Source organism: Anser anser (genome assembly GCF_964211835.1).
Source record: "Anser anser genome assembly, chromosome: 3".
NCBI classification, from domain to species: domain Eukaryota; kingdom Metazoa; phylum Chordata; class Aves; order Anseriformes; family Anatidae; genus Anser; species Anser anser.
Window position 1 is genome coordinate 50686993 of NC_139722.1, and position 20586 is coordinate 50707578.

The 20586-nt window shown below is 38.2% G+C and overlaps 1 protein-coding gene across 4 annotated transcripts in view; it reads left to right on the forward strand.

Moving 5' to 3' along the window:
• Nucleotides 1–20586, forward strand: part of SLC16A10 (solute carrier family 16 member 10) — a 73282-nt gene that overhangs the window by 44953 nt on the left and 7743 nt on the right. For all 4 annotated transcript variants that reach the window (XM_083831550.1, XM_083831552.1, XM_083831553.1 and 1 more), the window contains one exon: nucleotides 18443–18586. In XM_083831550.1, the coding sequence (XP_083687676.1) occupies nucleotides 18443–18586 (144 nt within the window). The remainder of the gene's footprint in view (nucleotides 1–18442; nucleotides 18587–20586) is intronic.

The following is a 20586-nucleotide window of genomic DNA, read 5'->3' on the forward strand; positions in this document are numbered from 1 at the left end:
ACAGGGGAGGGTCAGGCTGGGGGTTAGGGAAAGGTTCTGCACCCAGAGGGTGCTCGGGCACTGGGACAGGCTCCACAGGGCAGTTTGGACAACGCTCTCAGACACATGGGCTGAGTTTTGGGTGGTCCTGTGTGGAGCCAGGAGTTGAACTGGATGATGCTTGTGGGTCCCTTCCAACTCAGGATATTCTGTGATTCTAAAAAAATTTGATGGAGGCTGTTTGTAATACAGTGGTTGATAACCTACTTTTAAGTAGTTCTAGTGTTTATAATGTATTATTTTAAAGACTACCTCCAAATTATAGTAAAAGATTTAAATGCCTTTTAATGCCTTTTTTTTGGATTCAGAGGAATAATGAAGCCTAACTTTCTAACCAAGTCTTTGGCAGTCAGTTTGGTTTCTATGTTATATTTGAGAGGGGAAGCTCTACCAGCTTTTAGGAACTCCTCACTTACAAGTCTTACTACTGAAAAAAAACAAACTCTGAAACCCACACGTTTTGTTTTAAGTTTTCTGTTAAATACCCAATTTTACAGTATAATTGCTCTGCTACTCCTTTAAACCAGAGGGAAATCTTCTTAAATAATGCATACTAAGCTCCCACTGTTTTTAAATACAGTCCTTCTAAACAAGAAGCAGCTTAGCTTTCATTCTTGTGTTTACACATACCATTCATATAAATGGTAACGAGCATAATAATTTCAAAAAGAAGGTATTTTTTATAACTGGAAACTTGAAGATGAATTTATTTTTATGAAAACATGAATAAGTAAAGAACTATAATACTATTTGGTGGTGGGCAATGGTGTGTAGAATCATCTAGGTTTGTTGGACTTGGTGATCTTGAAGGTCTTTTCCATCTACCTGACCTACCAAGTCCCATTGTATGCTTGGTGGACTCCTTAAAACTTTAGAAGGTCTCTGTGAATCTGTATTTGGAAGTCCGAATGTGCAAGTGTTGGAGAACACCTCTATGAAGGAACAGAATGAAGTCTGCCCTTCAACACAAATACTTAAACTCCAGTAGATAACTCTGGATTTTATTTTTATTTTTTTGAACCTAGTTTTGTCTGCTTTTGATAAAAAAAAAATAAAAAAATACGTACTTCTAAAGGCTCCAGATAAATTGAAGGCTATAAGGAAAAGAAAAATGACTTGTTTGTGCATCTTCCAAGCAAGAATTACTTTCCTCTGCTTTAGAAAATGGAAGCTACTACTGTCCCATGGCTTACTGTGTTTTTAAAATTTTATGCAAAACTGGAAAAGGGATTTGATGCTTGGACAACTGACAGCTTTCATTATGCTATAACTCTTGAAATTCTTCTGCTGTTGGGGATGGTTAGCAATAGCCAGGCTGCTAGACCACTGGTTGCAAGTGCCCAGTGAAAAGAAATCTACATACGATGCTCCAGGAAAGATTTAGAGATGGAGCTGTAAATTATTCTCCTAAAAGTAACAATAGGGTTTCTTCTGCTGCTGAGAAGGCCTGCCTTGGGCCTGTCCGACTTGAAAACTATGCCCAGCCATCTTCTCTACCTGTGTACTACCTTATATCAGGATTTCAGCTTTGTTTCCAAACACCACCTGTCTTCTTAATCTGGTTTCCCTGTGTCAGGTAGTTCTCCCAGACTTCCACTAAATCAGCCTGACTGGGACACCTGGCCTGTTTCTTCCTCCCTCCTACCCCAACACCCTCAGCCCTGATTCCTGTATTTACCAAGTCCCATTCTTCCTACCTGGAGCATCAGCTTCTGTCACCGTGTGGGTGCTCCTGGCCACATGGTGAAGCGGGCACAGGCTCCACATGCCTACCAGTTGTGTGCCACCAGTTGAGCCCAGGGGAGCTGAAGATTGCATGCATGGTGTCCTGCAGGCACAGCACATCATCTGCTGCCTGCTGGCTTGGCACAGCAGCTGGTCAGTAAAATAATCTCTGGCTCCGTCTGCTTCTGAAGCCAGAACGGATTTCTGTTTCTTTCATGTTTCCTGAAGCATATTGGGAAGAAGGAGGTAAGAAAGATGTATAAGTTTATTTTGGGTTTTGGAGTAACAGAATTAGCCAGGCCTTCACAATTTTATCCAGCCTCGCCATGTTTGCTAGATTGAGCAAAAGTCTGTTAAAACAAGATAAAAGAACCTCCCATGAACTAGGCTGTAACCAAAATTAAACAAATGAGCAATTTATATGGTGTGCTAGCTGGCATGAGTTACCAGTGCCTGACTTGTAGCCGTCTGCTAAATTTGAAATAGACATCATATTCCTTTTGGCTTTTCCAGGGGAGAAACAAAAAAGGAGAACTTTTAAACAAAAAAGGAGAACCCTTATTTAACCCAACTTGCTTCATGTCAAATTCTCTTAGTGGGTGTTCCATTCCATACAGTTTTGGTGAACTGGGCTAGGAGAATTAGTATACATAGGTTTTGACTCAGTTTTATTATATACTTTTATCAGTGATTCAGATTGTTGTTTAGGAAGTTGATAGTTCATGGGATTACTAAATCAAATGGCTGCTACTCCTCTCAATTTTAAGGATCTTCTTATCATACATTGTTAATTCTTAGGAGCTTGTTAGTCAACTCCGTCTAAAATGTGACATGGCATGCTAGGCAGTTAAAAAAGAATGCCCTTGCTTTTTTGTGCTTTATTTAGCAGGGTGAAAATAAATACTGCTTAAAATGGGTGTAGTCACTGCATAGTCTCTTCTAAGGTGGGTTCAGTTTGAGTTTAGGACTGTCAGTAATGACACATTTCACAAAATGGGGCCCAGTACTGTGTTGTTTTTTGATAGCAATAGTCAGCCAATGTGAGGAATGCTGATAGGACTGGAGAACATCATCTTAACACGTTGCGTGCAATGTTTCAGTCCCATAGTAATTTGTCCTGGGATGTTCACAATACCTCCATCAATTCAGTTTAAAATAAAGATGTGGTTTGGTGTAGCAGTTGCTTTTATTGAATATGTCTTGTTGCTAATGATAGGTCATGTTATTTTTTTTACCGTGCTTGACACCTTCAACCCTGTATTTCAAATGTAGGCTGAAAAACTTAATTGAATAATTAAAATAGTGTAAATATATATTTTTTTCTAAGACAAAACAACATCAACAAACAAACCTCAAAACAACCAAACAAAAAAATGGATGGAAGGCAATATAATAAAAATGCATATTGATAGAGATTGTTTCTAAATCTGAACCTTTTATTGATAAAGAAAATAGGTACTCCTCAGGCATGGCCAGATTTATTTGAAAATTAAGCTTATCTTAGTTTAAATAAGATTATACACTTGGATACAAAGCTATATCTTGTAATGTCTATAATTGATATGCAATGTGAAAGCTAGCATAACACTGAAACATTGACTGTACTCTATTCCTGAGTTTCATAGCTCAGGAAACAGAGCTCAGTATTTCTCACCCTGCTTTGCTTCCTATTTCTTATTTTGCTGTGTAAATCTGACTTTTTCTTCTGATGTTTATCCACATTCATGTTCCACACGTGCATACTTGCGTATGTAGAGATTTTTGGTTAGCAGCAGCTATGTGGAATGCATGTGTTCTGTGTCTGTGTGCTTCATATTTAAGGTCTAAAATGTGGTGTGTTCCTGGCTGTTTTTTCCAACAAATTCCTTGGAAAAATCTGTCTTGGGATCCAGATTTAAATACTGGATTTATGCCCTTCCATACATAGATACTACAGATTCAGTGTTTCATTGCTTTTGTGAATCTGAACATACCAGGAATAGGGTCAGCTGGACCTTCAAAGAGCAGGAAAGTGAGAGTGCAGCCACAGCTCCTGGAATAAGCAGGTGGATGTTGCCTCTGGTTCTAGAAGCTGCCACTGAGAAACAAAGCATCTCCTTGAACTTTGCTCTAAGATTTTCATCAACTGTACTGGAAGAGAAAATGCCTCACAAATTAAGAATTAAAGAGGCTTCAAAGCAGCTGGCCAGATGAAAAGTGTTCTCAGGAAGATACAGCAGCCCCAGCACTGATGTTAGGTACAGACTAGGGTTCTGCTGGCATCTTACGCTGTTTCAAAATGTCTTTCGCTGCCTCTGCTGGTAAACTGCTGTTCAGATTCTTGGGGAAACTGCAATAATGTGGTGAAGGATTAGCGTCTTGGCTGCCAGCAGTGGGCACCGGTTTGTGCAGCTGTGATCACTGTAGAAAGAGAGATCCTGGTTCTCACTGTGAAATAAAAATATACCATAGTATATATGTCCTCTGTATTGCTGTGCTTTTCCGTATGTAAACCAGGAATACTGTGCTTGGAAAAGTTGAGAGATTCGGTGCCCAAGCTGCATGAAGGTGGTTAGTTCAGCCGCCTTCTCTTTTTATAGACCTTAGGAACAGCTGGGAAGAAGAGCCAGTTATGTTATGCATTCCTACCAGGCCAGTCATCCTGTGCTCTGCTCAGCCACAGGCAGCTGTGACAGGGATTAAGTGACTGGCCGTGTTATCCTTCGGAGGCCCTTGGCCCAGTCTGAGGGTTTGAGTCAGCATTGCCCACCCCGCGTGCCTAGTCATCTTGGCTTCTCTTTCATCTGGGTGCTCAGGGCGTTACTTCCCGTGGTGTTTCAGCTGTCCTTCCGATATCTCCTGCAATAGGAAATCTCCTGGAAAAGAGGAACTGGATCACTTTCCTCTCAAAATGTTTGGAGAAACTGGTTCATCTGTGAGCTGACGTGTAATTAAGAGACTGGTTCTTACGTCTCGACTTCCAAGATTCCACGCTCCCATTGCACTACCCGGTGTGTTCCTTAAATTGTGCTAGGTCAAAACCATTGACAGGACAGAGTCCTTGTCATTTGAATTATTGACAGCTTTGAGGATTATAACCCGGGTCTTCAAGGTAGCTGGCTAATTAAGAGATCTTCTCTACAGAAAATACTTAGTGGTGAAATATTTAGGGGCCTGATGGAGGAGCTCAGTAGGATTTTTTAACCCGTGGAAGTCAAACCTTTTCCCTTTGCATAGTGAAGGTTAATGAATGGTGGTCTCTTTGGTCTCCGCATTTGCAAGGGTGTACTTCTCTGTAAGTTCTAGACTGTGTTCAGTCTTGTAGATCGAAACCCAACAGTAACAGTGTGTGTTTCGCCACATGCCAGCCTGTATCTCTGGTGCAGGTGGGTTGCTGAAAGTTGGACTGTTCAACAGGCAGGTATTTTTTATCGGTAAGTGTCTGCCGCCTTAAAGTTCTGGAACAGTGTAGTGAGTCTCTGTGAGGGACTTTCTGCTGACATGCAGGGCAGAAGTGCTGGTGAGCAGTTCACTGGGGGAAGAAGCTCACTGGTTTTAGTGACAGATACGGTGCCCACAAAACGTGAACTGTTTTGAGAATTTAAGAATCCATTCTTTTACATAAGCTCTGGGCTTAAAGATTATTATGGGCAATACTGCAGTTGTATTTTCTATGATCGGAGAGAAAGGTCATAGTCCTTCCCCTGTGTAGGGAATTCACTGCTTTAAAGCAATTAATTTGTTTCAGTTATATCTCATCAGAACATATGACTGGCACCTAAACTCAAAATGTTTTTTTTTTTCTTCTGTCATAGAAAAAAAAAAAACAAATGAAATGATTTAGGCAGTCTGCTTCTCAGGAGGAAGCTAATCTGAGTGCAAAATCTTCACCATCCTAATAAGAGCCTTTTTTTTTTTTTGTTCTGGAGAAGGGCATGGGGATGGTTGGAGTCTCTGTAAAGTACTTTGTTAGTCATAAGAACTTGTTTATGCATACAAACAAACTCATTCACCTTCCAGGCTTCATCACAAAATCAGACAGCTCCAGTAGACTTAGTTATGTGCTCTTTGTGGCTTAGTCTGTCTCCAGATCTTCTCTGTTTGTTACTTTGAAGTTGCTGGATCTAGCTGCTACACCCACGCATGTAGTTTGTCTACAAAAAGATAGTGCTGTTCTGGTCTATACTTTCCATCTTTTGCTACAACATCCATTTTGTTCCGTCTCTTTAGTAAAAAAAAAGTCTTTTTTTTTTTTTTTCCCCACTTTAGAAAGAACATAGTGAACAGGGGAACTTGCTGATATGGATCATGGATGATGCAGATTTTTGTTGCTAAGCAGATTTGATTTTTTTCTTCCTTTTTTCCTCCCTGAAGGCAAGATCCTTGCTTTCCTGTGATTCAACTTCACCCCCCCCCCCCCCCCCCCCCCCCAATTGGACTGCATTCTTAAATTGAACCAACATGATTTGTCCTTCAGCCCTGTTCTTTACCAGCCAGCTATTTTGACTTCTTGTCTCTACCTCTTTCTCAGCTGTGTAGCAGTGATTTGCCTTGTTCATGCTAGTAGAAGATCTGTTTCTGCTGTGTGAATTCAATCTATTCCTCATGCATGCTTGAACCTTTGCCTCGTGGAACACTTGCCAGTACAAACCATCTTCCTGTGCAAGCAACTCACAAGTAAAAAACCAGGCTCTCATGAGATCCTCTGTACTCAGTTTTCCTAGGAACTTACTCAAAGTTCTTGCTATGTGTTTTGAAAACTGTATTCACTTGTGTATATTCAGTTTGTGAAAGGACTTATTTATTCGGGACTATACAGTCTCTCTATTTTGCCCATTCAGAAAGACAGCTATTTTCCACCTATAAACTGCACCTTCCCCTGGCAAAAGCTTTAGTTCCTTAAAAAGAATTATACTGGAAAATACAGACTGTATAGTGACCACCAACATTCTCCAGGTAGATCTGAGCTGCTCTATCTGCAAAAGCTAGGGGGTGGCCAGGCTAAATCTCACTGCAGTAGTTGATGCACTGCTCACAGGACCCAAGTCATTGTTCACAATGACACTTAAAAATATTTTGGTAACTCTTCAATGCCACCCTGCTGATACTGTGTTCCTTAAATGTTGTCAGGTGTGACATCTCTAGATTTGAGTCCTCATTTGAGAAACCAGTGTTTCAGTTACTGTCCTCGCAAGAGTGGTCATCTGTGCCTAGGTGGTGGCAGTTCTGCTGTGTGTGTTCCCTGCAGTGGAACATCAATCTGCTTGAGGAGTCACAGTAGACAGTTGTTATATACCTTGCAGTAACTGAAGCTCTTCAGGTTGTGCATTTTGTGTGCACAGTCCTAGTCCTGCACCTCTCTTCCCTCCTTTGAAGTCCTGTGCCCTGGATTCCCTAGTGGGGACAAATAGCAACACGGCTATAGATGCTGTCCTGTATGTCTGAGTGCAAAGGATGATGAAAAGTACAATGTATGATATATGGACTCTAGTAACCAAAAAGCTCTCAACTTAAACGTTTAAAATACATGCACATCCACAGTAAAGTATGTACACATAGCACATCCTGAAGAAATTCAGTTCTTGTAAGGTAAGTTTTGTCTCTGTTTTGTGAACCGCTTGTATTATGTCACAAGTTTGCTACTAAAAAAAGTGTAAAAAGTGTTTAATATCTGATTGGTATATCTGGATTTTTTTTAACTCCAAAAATGGAAAAAAAAAATCACCCTCCATCACCATGTTCACTTGCTTTCATTGGTTGCTGATCAAGAAACTCATTCATTTTTTCAGATCTTCTCCATCATTCATTCGCCCAAAGGCTACTACATCATTTATTTCCCAGAAGTTATTGTTAGTATGTTTTGTAAAGATAGGATAGTATCTTTCAAATGATGTTTAGTACTAACAGGTAACTGTATCAAACGGATATTTCTCCATACTGTAGGTAATCTGAAGATAAAGCTATAGGTATACCTGTTGATTTTAGCACTATTACCTTTCTCATCCACTTTATCTACCATATTTCTGTCCCCCCCCCCCAAAAAAAAAAGTTAGCAAGGCACTGGTTTTGTAAGGGTACAGTGTAATTAAGGAGGATATTTCTGAGACCTCAAATCTTCAGTGGCTCCCCATGCTTTACTTGCTTTCCTAATCTTTGCATTTATCTCCCTTCAGATCTCAACATCTGCTGCAGTTTGACTGCCCAGGTTAGTGAAATTTTCCCCCTTTACCCACTTCTGTAATTATCCTGTGCACCCCTTTCTTTCTCAGTATTCCTCAATGTTGATCTGGCAGTATTTATTCTTGACTTTTTAGTTTTTATCATCTACTTTTGACAGTGGGGGGTGGTGGGAGTGAAAAAAGAAAAAAAAAAAGATTTCCTACTTTATATGAAAACATATTTAAGCTGTTTTCCAAGTACATATTGGAGAAGGGTAAAAATCGTAAGTACAGAAAGAACAGAAACTGAAAAGAGTAAGTCCTATGTGTGTATTTCCCTCTCCTCCCAGACATGAGAGTAAATGACAGAAAATACATTAGGTAGCAGTATATTCAGTAAGACTTTGAAGGATAAGAATGAAGCATAAAGCAAACTTCTGGCCTGTGCAGTGCTAGCAGATTGAAAGGTCTGAATTACATTATAACTTTCTTTGTATCAGTCTCTAATAGTATACTACTTAATATATTTTTGGATAATACAAACTATTCTAATATCAGACAAGATATAGTTAAGTCAGAGTAAAAAAATAAAAATGTATATATATATATATATATTTTTTTTTTAAAAAAATGCTATTCTAATGGTACTCATCTTCCTGTCTTTTTGGGTGCTTGAAGCATCGTGGCCTGAATTAAACTCTTTCCGCTCCATAGGTGCCCAGAAATCTGGGATCACAATTGACTTTTTATTGTACTATTCACATACAGAGTCAAGAAACCTATACATCAAAATTAAGTGAAGAACCTTCCTTCTCTCATGCAGACTATTTTTTGTGTCCAGTTTCTGCTCCAAGAAGAGCTGCGCAGAAACCCTCTTTGCTCTTTAATTTTTGTTCGGACTTCTGAATTTCTTTTCACGTATTTTGTGCTTTCCTTTGAGGAAATCTTGAAACCTAGCTGTTTCCATTCGGCTGCTGCTAGTGAAGTCATGATCTATTTTCCAGGTTCTTTCCTGCTGATTGAGTTAAATTTTAAGTCATTACTACCGAGTAGAGTATTTCCTAGGAAAAGGGAGGAGTGGTTTTAGGTTGCTTCAGGCTGGAAAGAAAACTGTACACAAACGTCTATACCTTGAGTGAGGGCTGTATCTCTGTAAGAGGAGGGGAGTCTGTCACGATCATCTCTTTTTACTGTGTTTTAAAGGAAAATACAACTACTGGACTGAATTTTGCTGGGCCCTGATCTGGTAGATATTTGTCAGCATTATTTGGCACTTCCGTCTAGAATCAAGACTATCGAGAGATGTGGTTTGTTTTCCACTGTGTCTCCCAGTAGAATGAGACAGGTACTTCACTCAGCCCTGTCAAAACTGAGGTGATTATGAGCATGTCCACAAGCAGATCTTAAATATTGAAGTGTTGTGGATGCCCGCAAAGTTATGCGGTAGCTGAATGAAGGCTTGAGAATGTGGTTTGATTTTACTCACCTGAATCCTATGGTTTCAAGAGTCTAGTCCTAATAGACCTAATATTGTTGTGTGGACTAAGGAAGTCAGCCTGTCTTAGAAGATAGTAGCATTGTAACATTTATGTAGGTACATGAATGAATCCATATTTTATTAACCAGTCAACTCCCTCCATCAAATTAGCTTCACATTATGTTATTCCTCAAGATATGTAAAAAACACGATCTTCTTTATGTTCAAGATTTTTAGAAGGAGCCGCTGCAATCAGCTGCTTTATTTTGACACAAATTAATTATATAATTTTACTTGTTAATCTTTTTTCTAATTCTACTGTTAAGTTGAAAAATATACCTGAGCTAATAGCATTATTTTGTAAAAATGGAAACTGGCCTTTTAATAAAAGCTTTAGTTTAACTATTCATAAATTGTTCCCACGTTAACTACTTTGCTTTATGCAAACACTTATTTTCACTCCGATTTCAGTCCAGCTTCCAGAGTTTCACTTTGTCATCTTCTTGTCTAAGCAGTTATAAAACAGGAATGTTCTCATGAAACAGAAATAATGAACTTCTTTAGTTTTTCAATAGGGCAGATTCCAGAGACCTTGAATCAGTCCTGCAGCGGTCTTTCAGAAACGTTTTTCAGTTTGAGGGGTATTCATCTTACTTAACTAGAAGATAGTTAACTTGACTGACTAGTCCTTTTGACCTTGTTTGTTTGGAAGTCAAGGCCAAGGCATAATCAATAGCAGACAGAATAATACAACAGATCTACTTTTTTTTTTTTTCTTTCAAGTCCAGGAAGACTAAAACTGGATGTGTAGCAGCAGAACCATATTACAGTTTTGCTTAAGTATGCTAAACAAAATTAGTCCATATTGTAAGTTTCACTCCCATTAGCTGCTTTGAGAATCCATGGTAAATTATGCTTAGAACAATTAGCCTAAGTGTTTTTTAATAAGCCCAGTGCATGCAGTGTTAATCATCAGTGATTATGAAAGTATTTTCTTGTAACTGGATATTTGTACAGGATATCTTGATCCATTGTTTTGGATTAACATAATTTCTTAATCATAGCATAGCATATAATATGCTTGCTTTAAATTAGACAAGTTATAACCTGATACAGAATAATTTATCACATTAGTAAATGCTACAAGGATTTGAAAAGAATTACTGTTTTTCTAAAATGTGAGATGTGATGTCAGGAAATGTTTTCCTTCAATCATAAGCTTATTACTAATCAAGTGTTCAGCAGAATTTTACCAAGCCAGAGCTTAAACAAACAAACTTTTCAAGTTATAACATTCAGTATGTATGTATTTGTAGTTATATACATCCATCAAATCACTTCACTGATTCATCAAGAATAAGAGTGGGGGAATCACAATACTTTACCCAATTTAAAGTTTAACTAATATCTGACTATAGCTCAACTAGTATTAAAAATCTCCATAGCTGCTTTCAGTCTCTGCTAGTTGGCAGTTGTTCCACGTTTGGAAAGGTTTTCTTAATGCCTAACCTAACTTTCTTTTGGGGTAGCTTAAGCCCATCGTCCTCCTTTCCTCCATCCTTTTTTTTTTTTCTTTTTTCTTTTTTTTTTTCCCTAGCCTTTACTCTCATTGTGAGAACCATGGGCTACCCAGTTATGAGTAATGTCTACACTTGGATGTAACCCAACTGAGGCCTTGGTACAGAGCAGGGTGTGAAGATCACACCATGTGCCTTATGAATTGACATGTCTACTATTGTTTTTGCAATACGATGGCATTATTGGAACATGTTGAAACTTGATCTGCCAAACTTTCAGGTCCCTTTCTGAAGAACTGTTGCCAGGTCGTTCTCCCATCTTGTTTTCATCGATCTGATTTTTTTTTTTAAATCTCAAGCAGTGTTTTTTTGAATATTATTTCCCTCATACATTTTTTATGAAAATTAATCATATTTAGTTCACACTACTCACACTACTTGATTAGGATGCCAGGATGTCAAGATCATCTTGAAACTGTCATTCTTCACAATACCTGCAAGTATTCCCTCATTTGATGTAATCTGCAGATTCAGTAAGCATTCTCTACTTCACTGTCTACATCATTAATGAAAATGTTAAATAGTGTTAGATTGGGGCAGGCTTCAATTCTACAATGAATCGCTAATAACTATTCTTCAAGAACAGCTTTTCCAAACAGTTGAACATCCATATCTAGAGTCGTTGAATCTAAATCATGTATCCCAAAGTGGTTCATGAGAACTGCTGTGTGTGAGAGAATTTCAAAACTCTGGCCAAGGTCAAGATAAATTACATCTAACCTCTGTGTCGACTAAGTTTGCTGCCCACCATGTAGTGGAGAGAAATTAAGGTTGTTTGACATGATTTTTTTTTTTGATGAATCTATGTCGATCCCTAGCTTGGGATATTACCTGTTAGATGTTTAAGCATGGGTTTTTTTTTGTTTGTTTGTATAAATGTGCTTGACCCGTAACTTTCTAGGACTTGCCGATAGTAGCTAATTTTAGACATAGTGGCTAGTTCAGTTTTGAGAGTAAGATAGGTTTAGGAAGTGCTGGATGAGGGCCACAAGGAACTTGTAGAACTGTGATTGTAAGTTGTGGGCTGTAGTCACAAATGAGAATCAATTTTAGAAAAAGGCTAAGTTATTCAAAGATTTAACTCTCTTTCCTCGGGTACATATAACACTTCGTGCATATCCTGGCTTTATTCCTCATCCTTGCCGGTCACTGTGAGCTTGCCCAGAGACGTGTGTGCCTTTTCTGTCTTGCTGCTGCTTGAGCCAGGCCAATCCATGAGTTTCCTTGTGCCCATTTCTTTAAGCTGTCTCTTGGGGATCCAATGGGATGCAGTCTCTGGTGACATCTCCAGAAGCTAGGAGCTTCTAGTGGGGGACGGGACATGAAAATATCCTGAGAGGGAGAAAGTGGAGCTGAAGAGGGAATGAGCAGAAGTCAAGGACCATCTTATGCTGCAAGTGTAGGATTTTTTTCCTGCTTCAGGCTACTCTCAGACCCCAGTGTGTTTTCTTGCACCATTCCCTGAATATTTTTTTGGGCCTTCCTTGCTGGCATGTACCCTTTCAAGACCTGAGATATGGTTTAATTGCTTTAAAAATGATTAACCTTTGTGACTCTAATAAGTGAAAAAATGGTTATTGGTTAATGACCCTTGCCTTGTTGTCTCCACTTTGTAAGTCTTATGCATATGTTGCCTGTTTTGATCTCTGAGATGATACTCATTCTCCACACGTTCTTAAAGATAATCTTAACATCTCCTCAGAGATTTTAAAAAAAATACTGTTTTGGGTGGCAAACTTCTTCAGGACTAGCTATTTTGGAAAACAAAACAAAACTAACTGTGATTTTCAACCTAAGTTTTTCTTTATCTAGTCTGAATTCTTAGCCTTTTTTCGTGTTAAATAGGCCAAAGAGTTAACCTGTTAACTGTTATAATCTGAATTTCTCGAGTAAAACTGAACGTACATATCATATCACAGAATGGCTTTGGGTTGGAAGGGAACTTAAAGATCATCTAGTTCCAACCCCCCTGCCATGGGCAGAGATACCACTCACTATCAGGTTGCCCAGGACCTCCCTCATCCAACTTGGCCTTGAACACCTCCAGGGATGGGGTATTCAGTGCCTCGCCACCCTCTAAATGAAGAATTTTCTCCTAACATCTAATCTAAATCTCCCTTCTTTCAGATTAAAACCATTCCCTCCTGTTTCATCATCTACCCAAGCAAGAAGTTGTTCCCCTTCATTTTTATGAGCCCCCCTGAAGTATTGAAAAGATGCAATGAGGTCTCCCCAGAGCCTTCTCTTTTTCAGTCTGAACATCCCCAGCTCTCTGTCTTTCAACATTATAGTGTATGGATTATTCTGTTTAATCTGCTTTACTTGGTGGAATAATAGAAAATTTCCTGGTTGTCATGTAATAATCACCTTGCTTCTTGTATTCTTTCCTTGTTTGTTATGTAGATTAAATTGGCCAGAGCTAGAAAGAGGAAATGTCACTGTTGTGGCAAATATGTAAATGGAAATGTCTCTTCCAGGAACATAGATATATACACATACTTTTGTCAGGTGAAGACACTTGATTTATTAAAACAAAAATGAAAAAAGAAAAAAAAAACTTTATCAATCTCAGATATGTTTTTATCTGTGTGTGAGTGCTGTCATTCTATGTTAGGTATTAATAGTGCTATTTCATGCTTACTGGCATGAATATCACTATTTCAGTTGATGTTCAGGAGTCAAGATTATTTCAGAAGTTGCTGGTCCATGAGCTTTTGGTTCAGCAGTAAGCATTTCATCAGAGTCTAGATCAGAAATGTATTTGCATGAAATGATCTTCCATGTGCTTATTATTTTACAGTTCTCTGGGAACCAAGTTGCTTTTTGTGTGTGTGTGTGTTGATTTCTTTTGTTATAGAACAAACAGTGATTTAGCTAGAATTATTTCATGCTTTGTTTTTCAGCACACCCCGAAACTTTCAATCTTCTAGGACAGCTCATTGCAAAGTTCTTGATAAATCTTTATTAAGGCACTCAAGGACTTTGAAGGAATCAGTTTGTTTAGACATGTGGTTGGTTCTTTAATTGAAAGAAGGATTCTGTGTGATGGCACTAACAGAACAGAAAGGTCTGTGCATCATCAGTAAGGCTGTTCTTTTCTCGGATGATGTATGAAAGAAACAATCATTTAGTTTTCTGAAATTTTGAAGATCTAGTTTTAGTCTTGAAGATGAATATCAGTATATTTTTTCCATTTATACCTGCTCCAACCATGGCCTGTCAATTGCTAATACATTTGCTTGGACGTGCGCTTAATTTCTTGCTGTCTTTTGCCTTTCTTGCCCTTCCAGCTTGAAAGAACAAATAATCTGAGTTCAAATATCAACAAATAATCAGATTTCCCGTGAAAATCTGAGCTCAAGGCCATCGTGTCTTCTAATAATACTGAATGGGTTTTTGAATGCCATATTAGAAACAGATGGACAAATCAGTAGATTATGGAGATACTGCAGTGTCTAGACTGATCACTGAGTTTCATGCTTTATGCAAGTCTAGAGTTATTTGGGGTGTCTGGATTTGAAATTGTTATCTGGCTAAGAGGGCCAATTAGTACTTACAAAAAAAAAAAAGAAACAGGTCTGAATATTAGTTTATATCTCAGGGTGGATCCCATACGGAGTGGGATGGCCACTATGATAGATCAGTCTCTGATCATAGATTTTGTGTGTAAGGTTATGTTTTAGCCTCACCTGGCACCTCATGCAAAGCTTCGTCTTGGTTACTTGTAGTCACGGGTCACTGCTTTGCATTCCAAGGAATCAACGTTGTGCTTGGACATCTGTAGGACTCATGCATTTCTGGAAAGCCTGAAGAATGAAAAGTTTGTTTGTGTAGACTTTTTTTTTTTTTTAATGTCTGGGGAAGAAAAATCAAAACCAAAAGAACTTCCCAGCTACTTCAGAAAAATGTTAATTTGGAGCAGTTAGACTTCACTGGAATATTATCTCCAATTTGCATACAGTAACAGCTGTTTCTGTAAATGTTTTCTTTCTTTCATTCAGAACCAGTGTAAGGGTAGTGTCAGACATCAGGACTTGCTTTGTTTGAAGAAAATGCTACATTTTTGATTGTGCTCAAACTTTCATAGGTTATATATTGCTGTTGGCCCTCCCTTTCAGTAAGAAAGAGATTGCATTGCGTTTAACCTCCTAAAGCTTTACTTGATTGGGAATTCCCAAAATGGAATATACACAGGAGAAAAGCAGCTGATAGAATAATTTCTTACTAGTTTATCATTTCTCTCAAATTTGCATTCTCTGGTTCTTTGTTTTCGGAAAAAAGAACTGGAGCTGTACTCAGATTTTTGTCTCTCACTGATTCAGTGCATGAACATAGCTGAAACATGTATGCATTGAAAGGAAGATCTTAGCAAAATCTGAGTCTTGTCTGGATGGAGAGTTGCCCGAGATAGTATATCTGAAACCCTTACAGCCACTGCCAAGTGGCTAATCTTTCTTTTAGTCTCATCCTAACAGTAATGGGAATTTGGACAGTAAGATCTGTGTATGTGTTACCCTGATACAGACAGCAATGGTGTAAGGTAGAACACCAGTGCCAGGGAGGCATTCAATTCTGTTATGCATGTTCTATATCTTGATTTGGTAAATGATACAAAGATAACTTATTTTAAAACGGTGAAGAAGCTGTGCTAGTCTGGCAAATCTTGAAAATTTTCAGTTTAGTTCTACTTTTCGTACTGTAATGTAGAAAAAAAATTACTTCAACTTCCTTTGGGAAAAATGTGTATTCTAAAATTAGAATAATGAAAAAGTGTAAAACTCTTAATAATTTGCTGATTCTTTTATTTATAGATGCGTAGCCTTCATAATTCGGAAGTGTGGCAGATTTTCTGTCATAACTTTCTATTTAGAGATATGTAATCCTAGATTTCCTTCGGAATGCTTTCCTTATCTCCTAAGCCTCTGGAGCTGCATTATCTGTACTGGTTGGCTCAGGCAAAATTGCAGGCCTCTGCTACACGTGGACAAATTAGATTTGCAACTTAACAAGTGTGAAAGGTTTGGTACGTTACGGAGGACAGGCAAAACCCATAGGGAAATGCTTTGGCCTTTGTGTCTGCCATGTGCCTGGGTCCCCCCAGATCTCTGGTCCAACCCCTGATCAAAGCAGGGTCAGCTGTGAGCGCACACCAGGTTGCTCAGGGCTCTGGCCCATTGGGTCTGGAAGACCTCTGGACAGCCCGCTCCGCTGCCTGCTGGCCTTCTGGGGAAACAATTTCTCCTTGCATCTTCTTGGGAGCTCTCTTGAAGGTTGCCGTGCTCTTATAAGGAGTGAATTCTGGAAAAATAACTGCTAATTTAGATGTTTGAAGCTCAAGACAAGTAGCTGCTGTTTTCCTACCTAAGCTGGTTGAATCTAATGCTTTCCCTCTGTTGACCTGAGAGAGGACAGCATTTCACCCTTGGAGTGTTGCTTTGAGAAATCCAGGTGCTCATTTGCAGATGCACAGCTAGTAGTTATCTAGATGTAGACCTTTATCTTACCTCTTGAAAAGCCTCTGGGGATTGGGTGAATGAGGTCTGCTAATTAAAGGAGCTGGAGGCTGCAGAAACATGAAAGCAGAACAGGTGGAAAGAGTGGCAGAAAATACCTGGGCTTCTCTGCCAGCTGTGCCAGCAGGTGTTGACAGACACAGAAAGGTAGGGCTGGGAAAACTCAGCTTTTCTTCTCCCCTTTGACAGAACACCATCAAGTACAACAGATTATCTTTTATATTAAGTATCACTCCAGAAGAAAAACTTCATCAGAAGCTGTTCCTAAGTGTGCCTTAAAAAGCAAGAAAAAAATCCTCAAAAAATAGATATAGGAAGTATCTTTCAAACAAGTTAGACTTGATGCTTGAAAACAAAACAACACTTGTTTTTCTTACTTTCTGTCAAAATCAATTATATTAGACAAATAAATACTGGATTTAATAGACTTTGTGATATGTAAACAAAAAACAACTGTTTTTATATTTAAGAAAACCAACCACCACTTAGCAAATGTTTATGTTGAAAAAAATGGCTCTGCTTGTGTATTAACAAGAGAATCCTGAGTATTTCTGTCTCGAAGTATTTCCTAAAACTGCAGTTTTCCATTATAGATAGAGGAATAAGGATTCTCTAGTTTAAAGTGATATTACATAATCAGAATTGCTCTTAACAAAAATTGCTGTGTGGCTTTTGCTAACCAGGTCTGTCAGCCTGCAGAAAAACGTTTGAGTCAAGGTGACCGTGTCATTCCTTAAAAATCACTTTCTTCAGATTACTTCTTACCTCTGAGTCTCTACAATTTCTTCTTCAGAACTAGTTCTGAGCACAGCGATCACGGGACCATGCAGATAATTTCTACATCTCTTCATGCCCACTTTGGTGCGTTTAGTGTTGCCCAACAGTGTTTCAAAAAGTGGTTGCGCAAAAGTCCGTCTGATGGCTAGTTTCTGGCCTTCATGGCAGTTTTAACCCCACACATAAACAAAGAAACCACCAAAACCCAAACAAAATGAAAAACAAAACACCACCTAAAATTATTGGGCTTTAATACCCACAAAAGCTATTATTTGTGGTCCAGAAAGAGTATAAAAGAAATCCAAATCCATCAAGCCAGTCTTGTGATTTTTCTTCTTCTTTTCTTTTTTTCTTTTACACGACTTAAAAGGTTAGAATTACCGATGCTGGTAATTCATCACGTCTGTATTTGATGGTCTACTTGCAGGACCATAGGTCAGTTGCTTTAGTTCTGTAGGTCGAAGTGGTTTGTTAAATTGCTCTTCCCCTGCGGCTGCCCTATTTATTGTTGCTGTTAACGCTCCCTCTCCTGCAAGTGCTTCCCATTGTGCTTGGCGCTGCTGGTGGTTCCTGCTCTTCTTCTTCCTTGTCCCTCGATGTCAGGATGAGCCAGCCTGGGAGACCCACCCTGCCTGCACTGTCTGGCCTCCGCCGCTTTGCCCATTTCCTTCTTGCTCCTCCCCTGAACTGTGTTACAAGTTTGGTATACCTGCCTTAATGCACAAAACAGGATTGTGGTGATGCTCATTAATCATTCGGTGCCCTTGGACCTAAGAGTATGACCTAACCAGTGAAGCAACCAGTTCTTCTAGAGATCATTTGTGGATTCAGCATTTTGTTGCATCTACTGCTAGTATATTAAATGTGCCTGGGGGGGATGCTTTTTGAGATCTGTTTAATTTGCTGGTGTTAGCCTTGTTATTTTCTTGAAGTAAGTTCCTTAAAAATTGTGAATAAAGTAACAACGCATTCTCAGATTGTTTTTATTGTATTGCACTTAATACTGGTAAGTCGGGGCAGCAAAAAAAAAAAAAAAAATTTAAAACCTGTCCAAGTAGAAAATACAAGTTGGATCATTTGTCGACATATTTAAGTCTGAGGTTCGCAGATCACCTCTGTTTAACTCAAGGTTTTCTACAGTTTCTCTTCCTTTTTGTTCTAAAGCCTGTTTATTTTCTCAACCCTCTTTTTAAATAGATGAAGCATGTAGAAGACAGATTTGGTGACAGCGTGCGAGAAGAAGTGCTTCTGCTGTGTCTGGGCATTACTTCAGGAATTGGCCGATTGATTTTTGGCAGAGTTGCCGATTATATTCCCGGTGCAAAAAAAGTTTATTTACAGGTATGTCTTCACATGGTTTTGAAGGAATATGCATATATACAAAAAGTATTCTGAGGGCTACAGTTGAAGGAACCATTAAGTAAGCAGAATTAACTGATTGAGGATTCAAATTTGAGAGATTTCAGCACTCTAGCAAACAACATATGTTTTTTGATACTAGGGGCCTCTGGTGTAAACTTCATGAATCTTTTTTGATCTTTCTGGTTTTGTTTTTAGTGTTAAGAAAACATGGCTACTACCTACTGGCAATTTTCATCTGGGAATGCCAGAAATTAGTAATTGTTAGCAAGGGAGCGAGAAAACCTTTCATGATTCTCTGGATTCTGCTTTCCCTGTTTTATCCCATAACTGCTTGATGCATACAGAAAGATTTCTTCATGTTCCTCCACTAAGGATTTTGGTTCTTCTTTCTTGATATTTGTTAGGTGATAATTTGGTCCAGAGTATATTCTGTGCATAGCACATGCTGATTCAGCCAATGCAAATATTAGAGGTGCTCAGTTGAGAAGTTTTTGCTGAATGAAGTGAGTTACTTGCAAAAAGAGTTGTATGGAAGAGATAAAAGTACTGTTCCTTCAGTTTCCGGAAATGCTGAGGCTTGGGGATGAAGATGGATACCCATTTCTTGCCCTCCACACTTATAAACACTTTATTTTTTATTTTTATTTTTTTAGAAAGTGTCAGTTTTAGTTCAGATTTTTGGAAAAACTTTAGTTAATAACTTACATGTTATCAACTACTGGGTGTTCTTAGTCTGATGTTTTTTATAAAATGAGGTATAGCAAGGGAGACATCTAATGGCTATTATCTGTACTACATTACTCAAAACAAAAATTCTTGGGAAGGAACCAACTTTCTGAAGAAAAAGTATTTGTTGCCATGGTTACATACGTATAGACTCCCTGATGAAAGAGACTGTGACTTTATCTCATTCATTGAGATTGATCCAGTACCTATTCTTACACTTTTAGGAAATTTCAATATTAAGTTTTAGAAGTGAAAAGATGGCATTGAGGTGTTACAAGGCACAAATACCTTCAGTTCTTTTTATCAGATGCATATCAAACTTGCAGTAATTCTCTGTAAGCTTTTTTATGCTTTTTGTTGGATGGCTACAACTGAAAAGCCATGGACCTACTTAGGGCATGAATTCTGATGCTTCTGCACACCATTGGTTTCTCCTACTTTCAAGTGAGAAAAACACATTCACATTTGCTAGGCTATTCTCTGCCTCTTCATCTTCAGCTCTCATGTTGCAAGTAAGCATTTGTAGGAGGGAAAGTGAATTTTCACTGTAGGTGTTATTCTGGGTTGTCGAACCATTCATACTATCATCCTATCTTGTGCTAAAATTATTTAAAATGAATTTTGACCAGTGCAGATGAAATCTCTATTTTCTCTTCAAACTTTACTGTGTTATAGTTGAACAGCTTGTAAAAGCTCTATCCAGTAAATCCAATCTTTCTTCTGTTTCTGCACTCCCTAAGGAGCTATTTCACCTTATTTTGCTTTGTAAATGATATCTTTAGTAATAAAATTATATATTCTGTCTCTTACAGATAAAGATTCTGGTTTTAGTGCTGTGTTTAACCTTAATATAATTAATATAATTAATTATAATTAATTAATAATTAATACTTAATTGATATAATTAATTATAATATAATTGATGTAATTAATATAATTAAAATACAGTTAACCTGGTCAACTGTAGAGTTTGTCTACTGATGGTTTAGAGTTTTGTCTACTGATAAGCACATAATTTCTTAGATAAAAACTCAGCTTAAATAATGTTTGTATTTTACATATTGGAATACACAGAACTGAGAATTCCTTCACCTCTGTCCTTAAATTCCTGTAAGAAGCTAAGTTCTTCAGTAGTTTCAGTTTCTGTGGAATACTTCAAATGATTCATGGCAGTTTTCTTTAGTATCCTAAATAAAGTACATTACCTAAAAGTAATTTTTATGCTGTCCTAAAAATTAAGGCTTGAGGATTTT